The sequence below is a fragment of the Ostrea edulis genome, chromosome 8 (assembly GCF_947568905.1).
Source record: "Ostrea edulis chromosome 8, xbOstEdul1.1, whole genome shotgun sequence".
Taxonomy (NCBI): Eukaryota; Metazoa; Mollusca; class Bivalvia; order Ostreida; family Ostreidae; genus Ostrea; species Ostrea edulis.
The window spans coordinates 54,582,771-54,599,367 of record NC_079171.1 but is presented as its reverse complement, the minus strand read 5'-3'; the positions used below and the strand labels follow the sequence as shown (position 1 = coordinate 54,599,367).

The window sequence follows — 16,597 nt, the reverse complement described above, 5'->3', positions numbered from 1 at the left end:
ATATTCATATATTCATCTACTAATATGGAATATTAAATAATAAACTTTTCAAAAGGTTATCAATAATGTAGTGTATTATCACACCACTCCCTCCAATAATACCATCGAATTACAATATTTAAATGGACTTGGAACCTAAAGACAGCCGAAAGTTTTTTGTTGGGTTTTTTTTTTTTTTGTATTAAGATAAACTGTTTATCAACTTTTGAAAGTCAAAATGATCAGGCAAGAAAACATTAGAACGTATGTAAAGGTAGAACGTGTAAAGAAAGATATGAAATGTTACAATATATACGTAACATTTATAATAGAAAAGGATCGACTTTCTTTGCATCAAATCACTCCTAAATGCAAGGTGAAGATAACGAACAGTTATCAATCTCATAACTCCTACGAACAATACAAAATAGATAGTTGGGCAAACACGGACCCCTGGACACACCAGAGGTGGGATCAGGTGCCTAGGAGGAGTAAGCATCCCCGGTTGACCGGTCACACCCGCCGTGAGCCCCATATCCTGATCAGGTAAACGGAGTTATCCGCAGTCAAAATCAGTGTGCCAAGAACGGCTTAACAATCGGTATGAAACACGTCAGACAGCATTTGACCCAGTGCGAGGTTGTATTGACGAACTAGATCGTTATAACGACCATAGAATTTGTAAAATTTTGACTTCAATCGAGACTGTTAAAATCACTGTACCATCAACTTGTTTGTCAGTAGCTTACCTCGATTTAAAAACTGACTATAGCCAGAACAAGCTCTTGCATATCGAATCAGTTGAGATATATAAACACCATATGCAGGTGATAATGGAATATTGCTATATAAATGTGGGAAGTTGACGATGGAGAAGCTGAAATCATCCCGTTTGTCATACAGTTGAGTTGTCAGTTTGTCGTTAATGTCTACTTTCAATAAAATATCTAAGTATGAAGCAGAAGTGGACGACTCTGTGGTATCCTATATTTCGAGCTCACAGGGATATATCAAATCGACATATGAATGAAAGCTATCATTGTTAATAGACAAAACGTCATCGATATATCTAAAAGTCGAATTGAAGGTCACAGCGAGAGATTTTTTCTTCTCACGTAGAAGTTTTTGAATAAATTCTGCTTCATATGAATATAAAAACAGGTCAGCTAAGAAAGGAGCACAATTCGTGCCCATGGGAATTCCAACAGACTGTTGGAAGACCTGATCACCAAAGACCACGAAGATATTGTCAATGAGGAACTCTAACATATTTTTTATTTCAACTTCAGAGTACTTGTGCGTAGAATCAGAGTGGTGTTTAACAAAGTAAATCTTTGAATGACTGATCACTAGATATGAATATTTCCGTTTTCCGTTTTTGTTGAAGAAGCAACTGTCTATGATGTCAAAAAGTATAATCTTTAATTTATCGTGAGGAATGGTCGTGTATAGTGTTGAAAAGTTTGACCCATTGACTGGAATATTAAATGTGTCTAAAACTGAAGCATGGTTTTGAAGGATTTCGTCTTTTGAAAGGGCAGTTGGAGTATAAGTATGATTACCAAAATTGGAATTAATGCCAAGTTCGTTTAAAGTACAGTTGTAATAATGAGCCTTTCAAACAAAGACAATGTTGTTACTAGCTTTGTCAGCTGGAACCAAAACATATTCCTCATTTAACCTATCTAATTCTTTTATCACTTCTGGTTTACTAAACACAGAAGGATAGATGGTACGTACTTTTGTTTTCATGTGTCTAATGCGGGATTTTAATATCCCTCTTATGATTTTAACCCATTCTGACAATGTATCAAGTTCTTCTTTTACATATTTAGCCCATCGTCTGGCATAATCTTCGACAGAATTCATAACAGAGATGAAGTTCTGTCGCCAATTAAAAGTCCAAGGTTCTTTGTATTTAGGTCCTTTAAGAATAAGTGATTTGAGGTCCTAAATCTAATTCTATTAATTGCCAAAGAAATGACTGGATCTAAAATACAAAAATTCTAATATCGCTAACTTATGGTAGGATAGAGATTGTGAATCTTAGCTTTAATTCTAAATTTATTTGGCAAGGCATTCACTTTCATTATGGTTTGAAACTTTGAAAAATATATTCAATTCATTTTTTTCTAAATTGTGTGCAAAAATTACCAAACTATGAAATTTGGATATCATGTCATAAAACTTATCTTACTCACTAACCTTCAATTGACGAATATTGAAAGTAAAATACATAACTGTCATACTGTATCCTAACCATGTTGAATTGAAGTCATTAATGAAGTTCAATGTATTTTCATGAACATTGTGCTTATGGTGATATCACATTTAGAAATCGTTTTCCATGTATCACCTCTCCTTCTCCAATCCCGACATTAAAATAAAATCAGTGATATCCACAGGTTTTTTTATGGACAAGACTTCCCTTTCCTGTAGTTCTTTAAAGGGGTATGGACACGATTTGAGATGAAAATTTTCAAATTTTAGATATTCCTTTCTAACGTTTACAATGCTTAACTAAGGTACTTATAATGGTCAGTCAAAATTTGAATGACAGTTATTGAGTTACATGTGCGATGTAGTACTCAGAACGCTTTGTTATGTAAACATGGTTCATGCCATGTTTTTATTTACGTAAAGATTATTTAATAGACAATATCATGTTTAAAACGAAATGAAATGTGACAAACACTAGAAACACTTTCTTTGTGTTCAGCATTAAATTGTAAATTGAAAAAAAAAAATCTGTTTTGAATGAAACTTGTACTTGTATATTTACGTGTGTAAATAAATATATTTGTCAAAAGAAACAATTGTGAGTTCTGTAACTTGACAGCAGACATTGTTATTATTGTTGTTTTGTTGTTTTGTTGTGTGTTTTTTTTTTTATTCTTTTGTTTTTTGTTTTTGGTTTTTTGGGGGGGTTTTTTTTTTTTTTTGCTTTTTTTTTTTTAATTTTATTTTTCTTATTTTTTTTTTTTATTTTATTTTTTTTTTTTTGCTAACCATTAGACATACCTTAGTTAAGCATTGCGAACATTAAAAATGGAAAAATAAAATCTCAAAATGTTCAGCTCAAATCGGCTTTACGCCCTTTTAATAAGAAACGAAATAAACAAACCACATTAAAAACAAAGACAGGGAGGGGGAGTTTTATACATAGCACCTGTAGTGGTATCTTCAATAAAATTAATTCTAGTACTACATGTTTATGATTTATAGATATTGACACCTTTGTGGGTTTGTTTTTATAAAAGGAGATTTCCTATGTGAAGTGGCAAACAGTCATAAGATTTCCATCCATTCAGCATCTATGATTGTATATAGGGCGTGCACCACGAATTTAAACAAATTTGGCATTAATTCCAATTATGGTAATCGTACTTATACTCCAACTGCCCTTTCTAAACACGAAATTCTTCAACTACATGCTTCAGGTTTAGGCACATTTAATACTCCAATCAATGGGTCGGATGAATATGAGTAACCGTACCTATACTGGATTCCTAAACTTCATAAAAACCCTTACAAACAAAGATACATTACTGGATCCAGCAAGTGTTCTACCACACCCCTATCTTCCCTCCCCACGAACATATTAACAGCTGTGAAGGAGAAACTTCTCGACCATTTCCTTGCTAAAGGTACAACTTGACCCAGGGGCGAATCCAGGAATTGCTGTTAGGAGGAGCAACTTTATGAGGCAGGGGGTCTGGGGCTGCGTTAAGGCTGCGAAGCCTCCGGAAGTTCCTGGATTTTACAGATTTTATGGGGCTTAAAACATTTCTCCTATGTAGTCATTTTTACTATTTTCTATCATTTTTGATAGAGGGGAATAAAAAAGAATGACGCAATTTTCAAGGGTTTTTGAAAAAAAGTTCTCCCTATGAAAGTAATTCAATAAATCAAAAGATTTTGTCATTTGTTGCTCTGAGAGTGGAAGAAAGTATTGCTTGTTTTATCGTTTACCTTTTTCTAAACATGAGACCACGATTTACCTTAAATTTGAATATTTAGTGGGTGAGCGCCGGTTGAGCCCTCTCCCACTGAAATCTACCACTGTGACTAGCTCAATTACATCCCAACTTTTACCAGTCTTATAAAATATACAATATATATGTTTTGTGAAGTTTACTACTAAAAGAATATATTAGTATTGACGTAGGCCTGTCCACGATTAGGAAAACTGAGGTAACCGTAAAGTGATGTAGACACTTAGTACTCTCTCTCTCTCTCTCTCTCTCTCTCTCTCTCTCTCTCTCTCTCTCATGTCAAGATGTTCTGGAAAGGCCAGGTCTATATCAAGCAGGAAAATTAGATATATGATATTGATTAAAATCAATTTTTAAAAGGTATGTAGTAGTTACATCTACTGTTTTTTGGAAACAAACATTTTTTCTGCCTGATCTTCAAATTTTCAAATCGTCCGGGGGGTCACCCTTCGCTACATGGGTTCAATTCATAATTTTAAGCCTATTTTCTTCTTCTCATTCAATACTACTATCAAGAATATTGGGGAGGGGTGTCACTCAATATATGATCCTTATTCGCATATGAAAATAACAGATCAGGATCATAAGGAGGAGGGGTGGGGGCTCATCCAATTAAATTCATGATTTTCAAGTTTACATTTTTCTTATTCAAAACTACTATCAAAATATCTGTATTCGCTTATGAAAATAACAGATATTGATCATTGACAAAATAAAGCCCCCCCCCCCCTCCCTTTGCTATTCTACGTGCCTGGGAAAAGCAGTTAAATATACCGCATTTTCTATACGCGTACTCCAACAACTTCCCAGGGTTCATTTGAAGAATAACTTATACCTGTTCCCGATGTGTACATACACATTTGATGTATTTACATCAGTAAAACTAAGTAATGCTACATTTAGACTGAATGTCTGTGCATGCAATGACATACCTACCGACTGGCGTAATTTTCATTTATGAAAGATAAACACTATATGGAGAGAAAGAGAGAGCGAGCTCGAACTACTCTTTGTTGACAATTTAGGTGAATGTAAAGATATGAACACGGACGCATTTTTGTTAGGTTTGAAATATATTTGCTATATAAAATATACCATCTGAAGTGACACACATATTACTTGACATGTTTTGCTGTACCCAAGAAAATGATATTCTTAGACATTAACCGCAAACTGACAACTCAACTGTATGGAAACGGGATTATTTCAGCTTCTCCATGCTTAACTTCCCATATTTATTTAGTAATATTCAATTATCACCTGCATATGGTGTTTATATCTCTCAACTGATTCGATACGCAAGAGCTTGTTCTGCGTGTTGTTAGTTTTTAAATCGAGGCAAGCTACTGACAAACAAGGTGATGTTACAGGGGTTTCAACAGTCTCGATTGAAGTCAGCATTTCGCAAATTCTATGGTCGTTATAACGATCTAGTTCGTCAATACAACCTATCATTGGGTCACATGCTGTCTGACGTGTTTCATACCGATTGTTAAGCCGTTCTTGGCACACTGATTTTGACTACGGATAACGCTGTTTACCTGATCAGGATATAGGGCTCGCGGCGGGTGTGACCGGTCGACAGGGGATGCTTACTCCTCCTAGGTACCTAATCCCACCCCTGGTATGCCCAGGAGTCCGTGTTTGCCCAACAATCTGTTTTGTATTGCTTATAGGAGTTATGAGAATGATCACTGTTCGTTATTGTCGCCTTTAATTCCATTCATGCAACATGTGTATCGTTTAGTATCATGCTCTCTTCAATATATTCTGTACATTCTCACAGCAGACAGGCATATTTTATTCGTATGTACTGTAACATATATATTACATAAACATGTAAGCAGAGCTATTATATATAGTCACTGGTGTACATGGCATAACAAATAATTTTATACGACTCAATGAACGTTTTTAAAAAAAATGAAAATTCAAGAGCCATTTTATTTTCCATAATTCTTTTGATTAGGAGGACATCGAACAGTGTCTTCGAATATATGATTGCGTTCTACTCAACACGTTTTGGCAAATACACGCATTATTTTCCTCACTCTAATTAACACAAGATTCTTCCGCAAAATGTATATACACACCGAGAGTTACAGGTAAATGCATAATCTATTTTCCATAGCATGCCAGTTTTTAATAGTCTTTGATCTCAATGAGTATTTTTTTTAAATCGTTAGAATTGTATCTTTTAGAAAAATATGTTAGAAGAATCAGTGGACTGTAAATCCTATAAAGTCGATGACGTCGTTCCGAAAAAGCGACCGTCGGAAGACGGCGTTATAGTTAACAATACAGTATATTGTAACGTGATTTTCTCAATATCAGCAACATATAACTCGTATATGTTATATATGAATGAAACGAGAAAATTATCACTTTTCTACCTGCAAAATATGATCGGCTTTTTATGCGCTGCCAATTTTGGCCAATAACGTCCCTTGTTCTTTGTGAGATATTGCTTGAAATGTACAGTATTTTTTATTAAAATAAGTTATAATCAATGAAGAAATCAATCATATTTACAGAGTATTATTGTCTTCAGTTTTCATCAAAACCCTTTTTCAAACACATCTATGTACTAATATTACGTGGGTTAATAACTGAAAGAACAAATTTGTCGACAACAGGCACGTTTTATCATGCAAAGGAAGTAAATGCTATGATGTGTGTATATATATACACTGTCACATTTACGAGTTTAGCCCTGAGAATGTAATGATCGTTGTGCATTGTTGATAAAGTGAAGTGTTCTTGAAAAAAGTCTGTTAAAAAAAGAAGATAACGGGTTTCACCTATATTACAGTATAGAAGTGAAAATATTGTATTTTAATGAAGTCACAATCGATTCTGATCAGTTGGTTTGTCCTGTTCTTGTGCATTGAATCATAAGGTAAATGAATTTTTAAATACCATTTAGAGATCTTATTTGTACAGAAATCTACGTCGAGCAGCCGTTGATGTTTACTGATTTCAACCCTTTATGCCTGTCAGATTCATATTCTATATATGTAAAAATAAAAATTCTAACTTGATATATTCAACATTTAAAGATGAATTAAAGTGTTAGATCTTCCATCCACTACTGTATTGGTGAACTCAAGAACAAATTAAGCTTCAATGTATCACACAGAGAAAACACAGATCCGAGGTTTTTAACACATGTTTGCAAAGTCTGCATTGAATATCACATGCGTTGTAATATAGAGTACCACATGCATATGTACCTGTATCTGTATTAGCCCCTACGAGAGATTACACCTTAACGTCATAGTCCCATTTTCGTTTCAGAAAAGAGGCAACAGGGCCGTTTTGCAGGGTTTTCTCTGTATTTATCCGCGCCTGGTGTACGAAACAGCGACTCTCTTTGCTACGTGGACGGACCAGAGTTGCCTCCCTTAAACTTTACAACAACCTGTGTGGGATACGGACGTCACGTTACCTTTTATAACGAACGACTACATGGAAAACAATATCCTACAGGATACGAGATATCACCTGTTTACACTGAACTGTGTGAAATTATTGTCAAAGGTTATTTTTCTACTATTCTTTTTTTTTCATCTTTCCAAAATTAAAATTGAAGTTTCACCATTGTATCCCACTGATAATTCGAAATGACGTTAAGTCAAACCAAAGGAAATAACAGTGATATGTACTTTTAAGTATTTGTGTAGGAAAGGGCAGGTGAAAATATTTGTGCTGGTAAACTTTGGTATCTCGAACAGCGATATGTCGAACCCAAGTATGTCTTGAAGTGAGTCCATGACCCCGGCCGATTTTTACTACATTTTGTATTAGAAAAAAACCCGGTATCTCGAACACGGATAGGTATGTCTCTCTTGGTTGTGCTTTTTCTTTCAAAGCATGCAAACTACTTTGCTAGGGGAAACTCTTTCCCGGTTATACATTTACAGAATGATACACTTTTAATTAGTGATGTTGTTGGAAAACATTACAAACAACGAAATTCCGTCTTTGATGATTATTCTGGTTCATCAAGTTTGAAATTGTGTTTAAACTTTCGAATCATTCTCTCGCTTTAGACATGTCGGGTGAAGATGAGAAATCATTCTTATTATGGATTTCACACAATAAAATTTTTCGACTTATTCAATATCAAAACTTTATAAATTCCGTTCGTATCGTTTAAATATCGACAGCCATATTATGTATTGAGATGTAATTTCAATCCGACTGTAGTTCTTAATCACAAACTTTTTATTACTATCAGGACAATATCGCATTATATCCCAATGTATGACATATACTATATTATGGATGAATTGAAGAGACTTGAAACGAAGTTCATTGTTTTCACCCCGTTCTATACTTCAATCCAGATTTCATTTAAAAAGAAATGAACACATACATCAGAGAAAACGTACAGAAAACAATATTGCATGCAATTTATAATAAACATATAGGGTTATACATGTATATAGGGCTCATGGCGACTGCGACCGGTCGACAGGGGATGTGTTCTCCTCCTAGACACCTCATCCCACCTCCAGTGTGCCCAGGGGGTTCGTGTCTGCCCAACTATCTATTTTGCATTACTTATGGGGTTATGAGATTGATCACCGTTCGTTATATGTGTGTGTGTGTGTGTGTGTGTGTGTGTGTGTGTGTGTGTGTGTGTGTGTGTAATCGAAAATGTGAGTAAATATCTGCACAAGTGACAGTATATTTAAGAAAAATTAAAACGCCGAAAATGATTTAACCGATTTCATTTTCAATCTTCAAGAGTTATGAAATTATTGGTTAGTTACACATAAAGAAATTTAACTATGAAGTCTAAAGCGACATTTTGTATCGACGCTTTAACAAGATCATTATGACGTCATGATACAACGTTATGAAATATTACATAAGAAAAAAAACACGGCCGACTTTTTTCAGGAAATATTTGGACGAAAATGTGATTTTTTTTTCTAAGATAGTCGTGAAAACGTTTCTTGGAAGATTGTATAATTTGGCTCCACTTTTTTGGCACGCTGTTTTTGGTTATATTTAGCTCTAAAACTTCATAGTTATTTCGGATTTCAAACATTTCGGTTGAGCATCACTGAAGAGACATTATTTGTCGAAATGCGCATCTGGTGCATCAAAATTGATACCGTATAAGTATTACATTATCATATGAGACAAATGAGAAGAATAATTCAAGAAGTTTTTCAATATTCTATGCCCTACCATGGAATTCAAAATGGAATCCGACAGAAACATATTATCATTTGTCAATGTCATGATAATTAAAAGAAACAACCTGTCTAATCATTCTGTCGCATTTGACGTCATAGTTAAATCTAAAGTGTGTAACTAAGCAATTCGGCGTTCCAATTGTTCTACACAGAGAGAGAGAGAGAGAGAGAGAGAGAGAGAGAGAGAGAGACAGACAGACAGATAGATAGATAGATAAATAGATAGATAGATAAAACTCCAAAATGCGATGGGACTCCAAAAGCGATAGTCACGCCAAAACCCGATGGTCTGCGCCAAACCCCGATGGTGTGACATACCAAAGTGCGATGGTACCAACCGTGTGTTGTTTCCCTAAAATATCAGTGCAAAATCCATGCATAAAAATAAGAATTACAATCTAGTTCTCGTGTTATTAAACACAAGATCTTCCAATGTGAAATCGCTTTGTAGCATAGCATATCCTCAGGATTTTATTAAATGTACGTCACAAGTAATAAATGATTATGAATTTAATAAATGTTTGGGCAAAGTAGAGAGTTTGACAACAAATGTACTTTACCGTTCTCAATATCCTCAACCATGTATACCTTGCCGTTGCTGTCGTCCGTGTTGCATTTCTTCGGTTTTATTTTGAAAGACGTTAAGCATGACGTCACAATGACGTGACGTCACAAAAGTTACTGAACTCCGCAACATCGGACTTTGGAATCCGTAACGTTAACAAACCATCGCACTTTGACGTGACCATCGCACTTTAGAGTCTTGCATATATATTAACAAAACATGAAAACCCTCAAAGAAAGTAAGATAGATCATCCCAGAAAAACAAACAGCGAGAAAAATAACTTACCTGCGGATTGATAAACAAATCCAACCTATGTAAAAACTACATCATCTGATATTATTTCATCACCAAAGATTAATCTATTTACAGTTTATTCATATGTGATAGATGATAAGATAGATAAACTATACATGCATTTAAAATGAATTCTTTAAAATGAAGATAGTGTGTTATGTTGTTGATATGCTTAATAGTTTTATTCCATTTCAGTCTTTCTATGTATTGATTTTTATATATGTAAGTCACACGTAGGACATAATTCATTCTACGCCATATTCTTTTGTCGTAAATACCTTCAATTTGCCAAGCACTTTGAAACAATTTGAAATCATCCCCTTTTTCTTGATTAATATTACTTACATTTCTTTGAAATAAGCACTATACCACAGGTTTAGTGATTAGAGTTGCATCTGTAATTTATAATGTCTAAAGAGCTTGATATATAGATATGTGTTGTATTTAAGGTTGTCACAAACCGGGTGTTTATGGAAGCAGTTGTAACATTCCATGTCCAGAGAACTGCCAGGATAAGATCTGTAACATCGTCAATGGAACTTGTTTTGGATGCTTGCCTGGGTGGACAGGAGCCTTATGTGAAAAAAGTATACATTTGTTTTATCTTATCCTTTTTCATCGAATTTTACAAGTATAAAGGAGAATGATTTTAATGAAAATTACCATGACGGACACTTATTCGTAATGAATAGATTGTCAACAAGGGTGGTACGGTCAGGATTGTAAGAACCAGTGTCCAGGTTATTGCAGGGGAAAGGCTACTTGCAATCACGTGACTGGTAACTGTGATAATGGTTGTGCTGTAGGATGGATGAGCAACAAATGTGATAAGCGTACGTTTTAATGACTTTTGATCTTTTATAATGTCTTATATCAATTCGAATATAGCAATACATACACACCTCATAAGCTAACCATATCATGCTTGTTATGTACAATGCAATTTACATTAATTCATTACAGAATGCACTGCTGGATCTTATGGCTTTGACTGCATCTATAATTGTAGTGGTCACTGTCAGAATGCCGTCATATGTAACAGAGAAACTGGACATTGTGATATGGGTTGTAAACCAGGATACACAGGATATCTTTGTAATGAGTGTGAGTGACTATAGTTTCCCAATTATTTTCAATACTTTCATAGATTTGTATACAGATATGTGTCAGAAAGGTGAAGATAACGAACAGTGATCAATCCCATAACTCTTATAAGCAATACAAAATAGAACGTTGGGCAAACACAGACTTCTGGATATATCAGAGGTGGGATCAGGTGCCTAGGAGAAGTAAACATCCCCCGTCGGCGGCTTTGATTGTAAATTGAAGATTGTTAATAAAACGATCCTAATTTATTAAATTTTACCAAATTCATTTTTACAGCGTGTTCCCCTGGACGTTTCGGAGACCGATGCGAAGAACGCTGTAGTGGACATTGTTTAAACGACAAAGTTTGTCACCACGTGGATGGAATATGTACAGATGGCTGTAAGGATGGATACATCGGGAAATGGTGTAATAGATGTAAGAAATGAATCAACAACTTAATATTTGAAACTTTATGTATTTGAGCTGTAAGTCTACAAACCATATTTATCCATTTCAGCATGTGATCGTGGATTCTTTGGAAGAAATTGTTCTGGTGTTTGTGCTGGAAATTGTATTGATAAATGTCGACACACTGACGGGTTTTGTGACTGTTCTCCTGGATATAAGGGCCCTAACTGCAATATAAGTAAGTGCTTCACGCTAACTATAGACAGGGTTTGAGTACGGATCTCAACCGTCACCCAAATCAGTTAGTTGACATAAGCTTTCTAGCGACTGATTCACGATTTCCTTAAAACTTTGTTTTTAACTTTTATTGATCAGAATCTACTGTCTAATGTATATAAAAGATTTCACATAAGAAGTAACGTTATATATTACCACAGATGCTCATTAAAGAGATTTCATTATTTGTTTTGTAAACAAAGATTGCGGTATGTCATTGCTTAAGAAATTTTCAAAAGAGATGGATATCGATCTAAGTTTATTATATGTTTCACATTTCAAGCATTCTTCGGGTAAAATGTGTCATCTAAAAGTTAAAATTTGTGATTATGCAAAATTAAGATGCTTCATATTACAAAATTAATATTTCACTGGTTTGTTTATATACAAAAAAGACTCGAGTCTTTGTTGACATAAAACATATTTAAGGTTAAAATATTGCCCTTATTCTTGCATTCAGAACGAATATTGGCTGTCAACATTAAATGAGTTATATTTCCAATCTTTTACATCAAAAATAAAAACAATATTTTGTTCAAAAATCGTGAACCAGTCCTTTAAAACATAAGTACATGTAAAATTCATTCAGGGGTATACTGAGGCAGGTCATACACCTATTATGCATGAAAGGTGACGATAACGAACAATGATCAATCTCATAACTTCTAACTGCATATATATTGTAGTCTTTAGAATATTTCTACACAAAGAAAGGGAGCTACTAACCTTTCAAAACTGTTTGGGTGTTTACATGAAAGCATATTGTATCCTAAGAACGTGACAAATATGCGCTTCCGTGTAACATTATTACAAAGTTATTATGAATAAATCACCGATACACCTTAATATAAAATGAAAAACAGGGCCGTAACTGCCGATGAGGCAGACGAGGCAACTGCCTCGTCTGATTTTTTGGCAAAAAAGAAAATAAAATTATATAAATGTTATATTATAGGATATATGTTTAAAATGAAGACAAGCACCTTTGTCTTTGACACCATATTACGATTCTTTACATAGTACAAATGAAACACAAACATGATAAATTGGGATTTAAAAAGTGTCATTTTCAGTCGTAAAGTCAATCGGCGGCCCCCAATCCCCTGCCTCCCCTGATTTAGAACCCTACTTACGGCCCTGAAAAAGTATAATACCACCTCTGGTTTTCAACATTGATATAACTAGCGAAAATAACGGTAACACACCCTGCTAGAATTCTACCGCTTTCATTATGAAATGATTAATAGGCATCTAAACACGAAGCCATCTCAGTCTTTCACGTTTTGCGCTAGTGTTGAAGAGTTTTCTTTGAACATATTCTCATCAGACGATTTCACCGCTGTACGTCAGTTTATAACCATTTACCCGGTGTATAAAAAGACTAAACCATGTGGTGTATTGTAATACTTTTGCAGTTTTATGTCAGTGTATAAAGGATGAAATTCAGGCTGATATGCAAATGGATTTTATCCGTTGAACAAAATTATCAACAAATGAAGTAGCATACCTTAATAATATCGATCAGTGTTCTACATATATATATCCCATAGCATATTTTGAATACTCCATATTATGTCGATATTTATGAGACATTCCATAAATTCTTTGCATATGTTACCGTCACTCTATGTATAGTTATGATGTCATCAGAATACTTTCAGATTTCAAATACACGACAGCAGTATAACATTTCTTTCAATCTAATAGCTGCACGTTTTATGCATGAATAAAACTTACATGAATATACAATCGAAATTTTGTAAATTTGCTTACTCATATATTTATTTCAACCATGATGTCACATGGTTTCAAGGTTTTATCCCAATTGCGATTTCCATGACCCACCCTAACGTAGGGTGATTTAGGGGGAAAACTTGCATAATCAATAACAGATACGCAGTTTGTTGTGATGTTTTCATATCATACATTTCCAGTTTCATTGAATGATATTTCGTTAAATTTCAGCATGCGTGGGGTCATATGGAATAAACTGTGTTCACAAATGTAATGAACAATGTGTCAACAACACGTGTGATAAATTCAATGGAAGTTGCGTGGTAGAGTGTTTGGGTTCATTACCTGGCGAAACATGTGATAAAGGTTGGTACATCTAAAAAGTGTATGTATCTGTGACCCCATGACCTGTATTAAACAACCCTATCTATTTGACATTATTTGTTTTCCACTTACTTCTAATGCAATAAATTATTTGTATCTATCACAGTATAGTTATGCATCAAATATATCATTCCTTGAAAGTCGTTGACCGGTTTTCCTGTAGCCATAATATGTTTGAAATGAAGTTTATCTTTACCAACTTTCCAAATATGAACCCTACGATATATTTTTGATTAGTCACGGTACCTTTAAACATAACAGAAAAGCTAGAATTCAGTTAATTTTACCATATCATGTATGTGTTTGCATTGTCTCCTGACAAAAAATAAATCAATATGTTGTTCTCATGCACGATAATAATCAATAAATTACTTTTGAAAAACTTTGATTGGTAAATGCAAGGTGAAGATAACTAACAGTGATCAATCTCATAACTCCTACAAGCAATACAAAATAGATAGTTGGGCAAACACGGACCCCTGGACACACCAGAGGTGGGATCAGGTACTTAGGAGGAGTAAGCATCCCCTGTTGACCGGTCACACCAGCCGTGAGCCACATATCCTGATCAGGTAAACGGAGTTATCCGCAGTCAAAATCAGTGTGCCAAGAACGGCTTAACAATCGGTATGAAACACGTCAGACAGCATTTGATCCAATGCGAGGTTGTATTGACGAACTAGATCGTTATAACGACCATAGAATTTGCGAAAATGAAAGGTAACGAATGTTAGTCAGTCTCATAACTGCTATATGCAATGAATCATCTTTGCTGCATAACAAATATGCCCACTAACTCTTGACTGTGTTCATCTAGAGTTCCCTTGCTCTAACTCTCCTGTTTATATCATTTGAATTTGAGATTTTCACACCAACTTAAAATACCTACGAATGGTAATGATCACATAGCACTATGTTTAATGCAAAAGATACTGTCTTGTATTTATTCAGGTATTGGTTCTGCTTTTCTTTCTGCTGATGACCTTTCATCGGACACATTAGCAGTAGGTGGCGCTGTCGGTGGGTGTTCCGTTGTGATTGTCCTAGCTGTGTTGGCTGTTTTATTCTTAAGGTACATCATCTTCGTGAATCAGTTTATCATTAGATAGTTATACAGTCCATGACAAATATATAATATCACAAAACAAACAATAATTTCATAAATCGACAACAAGTAAGAAATTTCTGTCAAAACGTAAATCGTTATGTTTACTGAGAGCTTTGCCACTCAGACACATTTTAGTAGCCATTCAATCACTTTACAATTCATGGAATGACATCCCCTCATCCTGTGTCACCGGCTTCAAATATAAATCTATACATGGCGCTAAGAGCAGAAACAGAAAATGTTCCTTTCTGTATCTACTCTTATAATCAATCGATACCTAAATCTAAGGATATCCGACAAGTACTGAGACAAGGAACAACCATTACTTATATTTGCTCCTTTTTCATATACACCAGATTTCTGTTCATTCCTATGATTCTGTCAATATAAGAAATAAGCAAACTATTTTGGAGAAATTACTTGTGCACTTGAAAAAATTATATATTTTTCCCCTAGGTTGAGGAGAAGAAAGTCTACAACATCCAAAGTGAAAGAGACTATTATTCAAAACAAGGACTCCTCTCCGATGGAAATGAAAACTAAAGAATCCTTACCAAAACGTAATCATAAATGTTTTATTTATTTATTTTATTATCTTTTCTTCTAATGTATATGTATTTGATATGTAACTAAAAGGCACGTGTCATTTATGATACAATCAAACGTCGTAGTCTTTGGTGATCCGTCTGTTGGAATTCTCATAAGCGCGAATTGCGTTTCTTTGTTAGATGACCTGTTATATTCATACGAAGCAGAATTTATTCAAAAACTTCTATGTGAGATGAAAACATCTTGATGTGGTCTTCAATGTGACGTTTAGAAATATCGACGACGTTTTATTCATTAACAATGTAATTTTCCTTCACACCTCTGTCGACGAGAGTTCGAATCCCGCTCGCGCCGGTAAGTGAGAAAGTTTCCCAGTTTACTTTCGGAAGGTAGGTGGTCTCTGTAACTGGGTTTTCTATTCCACCAATAAAACCTAGGCGACACCAGATAAATGAAAAATATTTGAGTGTGGCGAAAAACATCAATCAGTCAATCAATCAAATGTCGATTCAATATATCCCTGTGACCTCGAAATAGAAGACACCACAGACTCATCCACTTATGCATCATTTTCTATTAAATGTAAATATTAACGGCAAAATTACAAATCAATTTTATGATAAATGGAATGATTTCAGCTTCTCCATCGTCAGCTTCCCATATCTATGTGGCAATGTTCCATTATCATCTGCATGTGGTGTTTATATCTTTCAATTGATTAAATACGCAAGAGTTTGTTCTGCGTATGATCAGTTTTTAAATCAAGGCAGGCTACTGACAAACAAGCTGATGGTGCAGGAGTTTTAACTGCCTCGTTCAAAGTCAGCCTTTCGTAAATTCTATGATCGATATGACAATCTAGCTTGCCAACACAACCTATCATTGGGTCAAATGCTGTCTAACATGTTTCATACCGATTGTTAGAAAATTCGTGGCACACTGATTTTGACTACGGATAGCTCCGTTTACCTGATCAAGATTTAGGACCCACGGCTGGTGTGACCG

The 16,597-nt window shown here is 34.7% G+C and overlaps 1 protein-coding gene across 1 annotated transcript in view; it reads left to right on the top strand.

Annotated features, from left to right (window-relative positions):
• LOC125661972 (receptor-type tyrosine-protein phosphatase alpha-like) overlaps positions 1 to 16,597 on the top strand; it is a 119,693-nt gene that overhangs the window by 84,058 nt on the left and 19,038 nt on the right. Inside the window, exons 6-11 of the mRNA XM_056146483.1 lie at positions 11,008 to 11,148; positions 11,428 to 11,568; positions 11,651 to 11,779; positions 13,783 to 13,917; positions 14,887 to 15,007; positions 15,500 to 15,603. Of these exons, the coding sequence (XP_056002458.1) occupies positions 11,008 to 11,148; positions 11,428 to 11,568; positions 11,651 to 11,779; positions 13,783 to 13,917; positions 14,887 to 15,007; positions 15,500 to 15,603 (771 nt within the window). The remainder of the gene's footprint in view (positions 1 to 11,007; positions 11,149 to 11,427; positions 11,569 to 11,650; positions 11,780 to 13,782; positions 13,918 to 14,886; positions 15,008 to 15,499; positions 15,604 to 16,597) is intronic.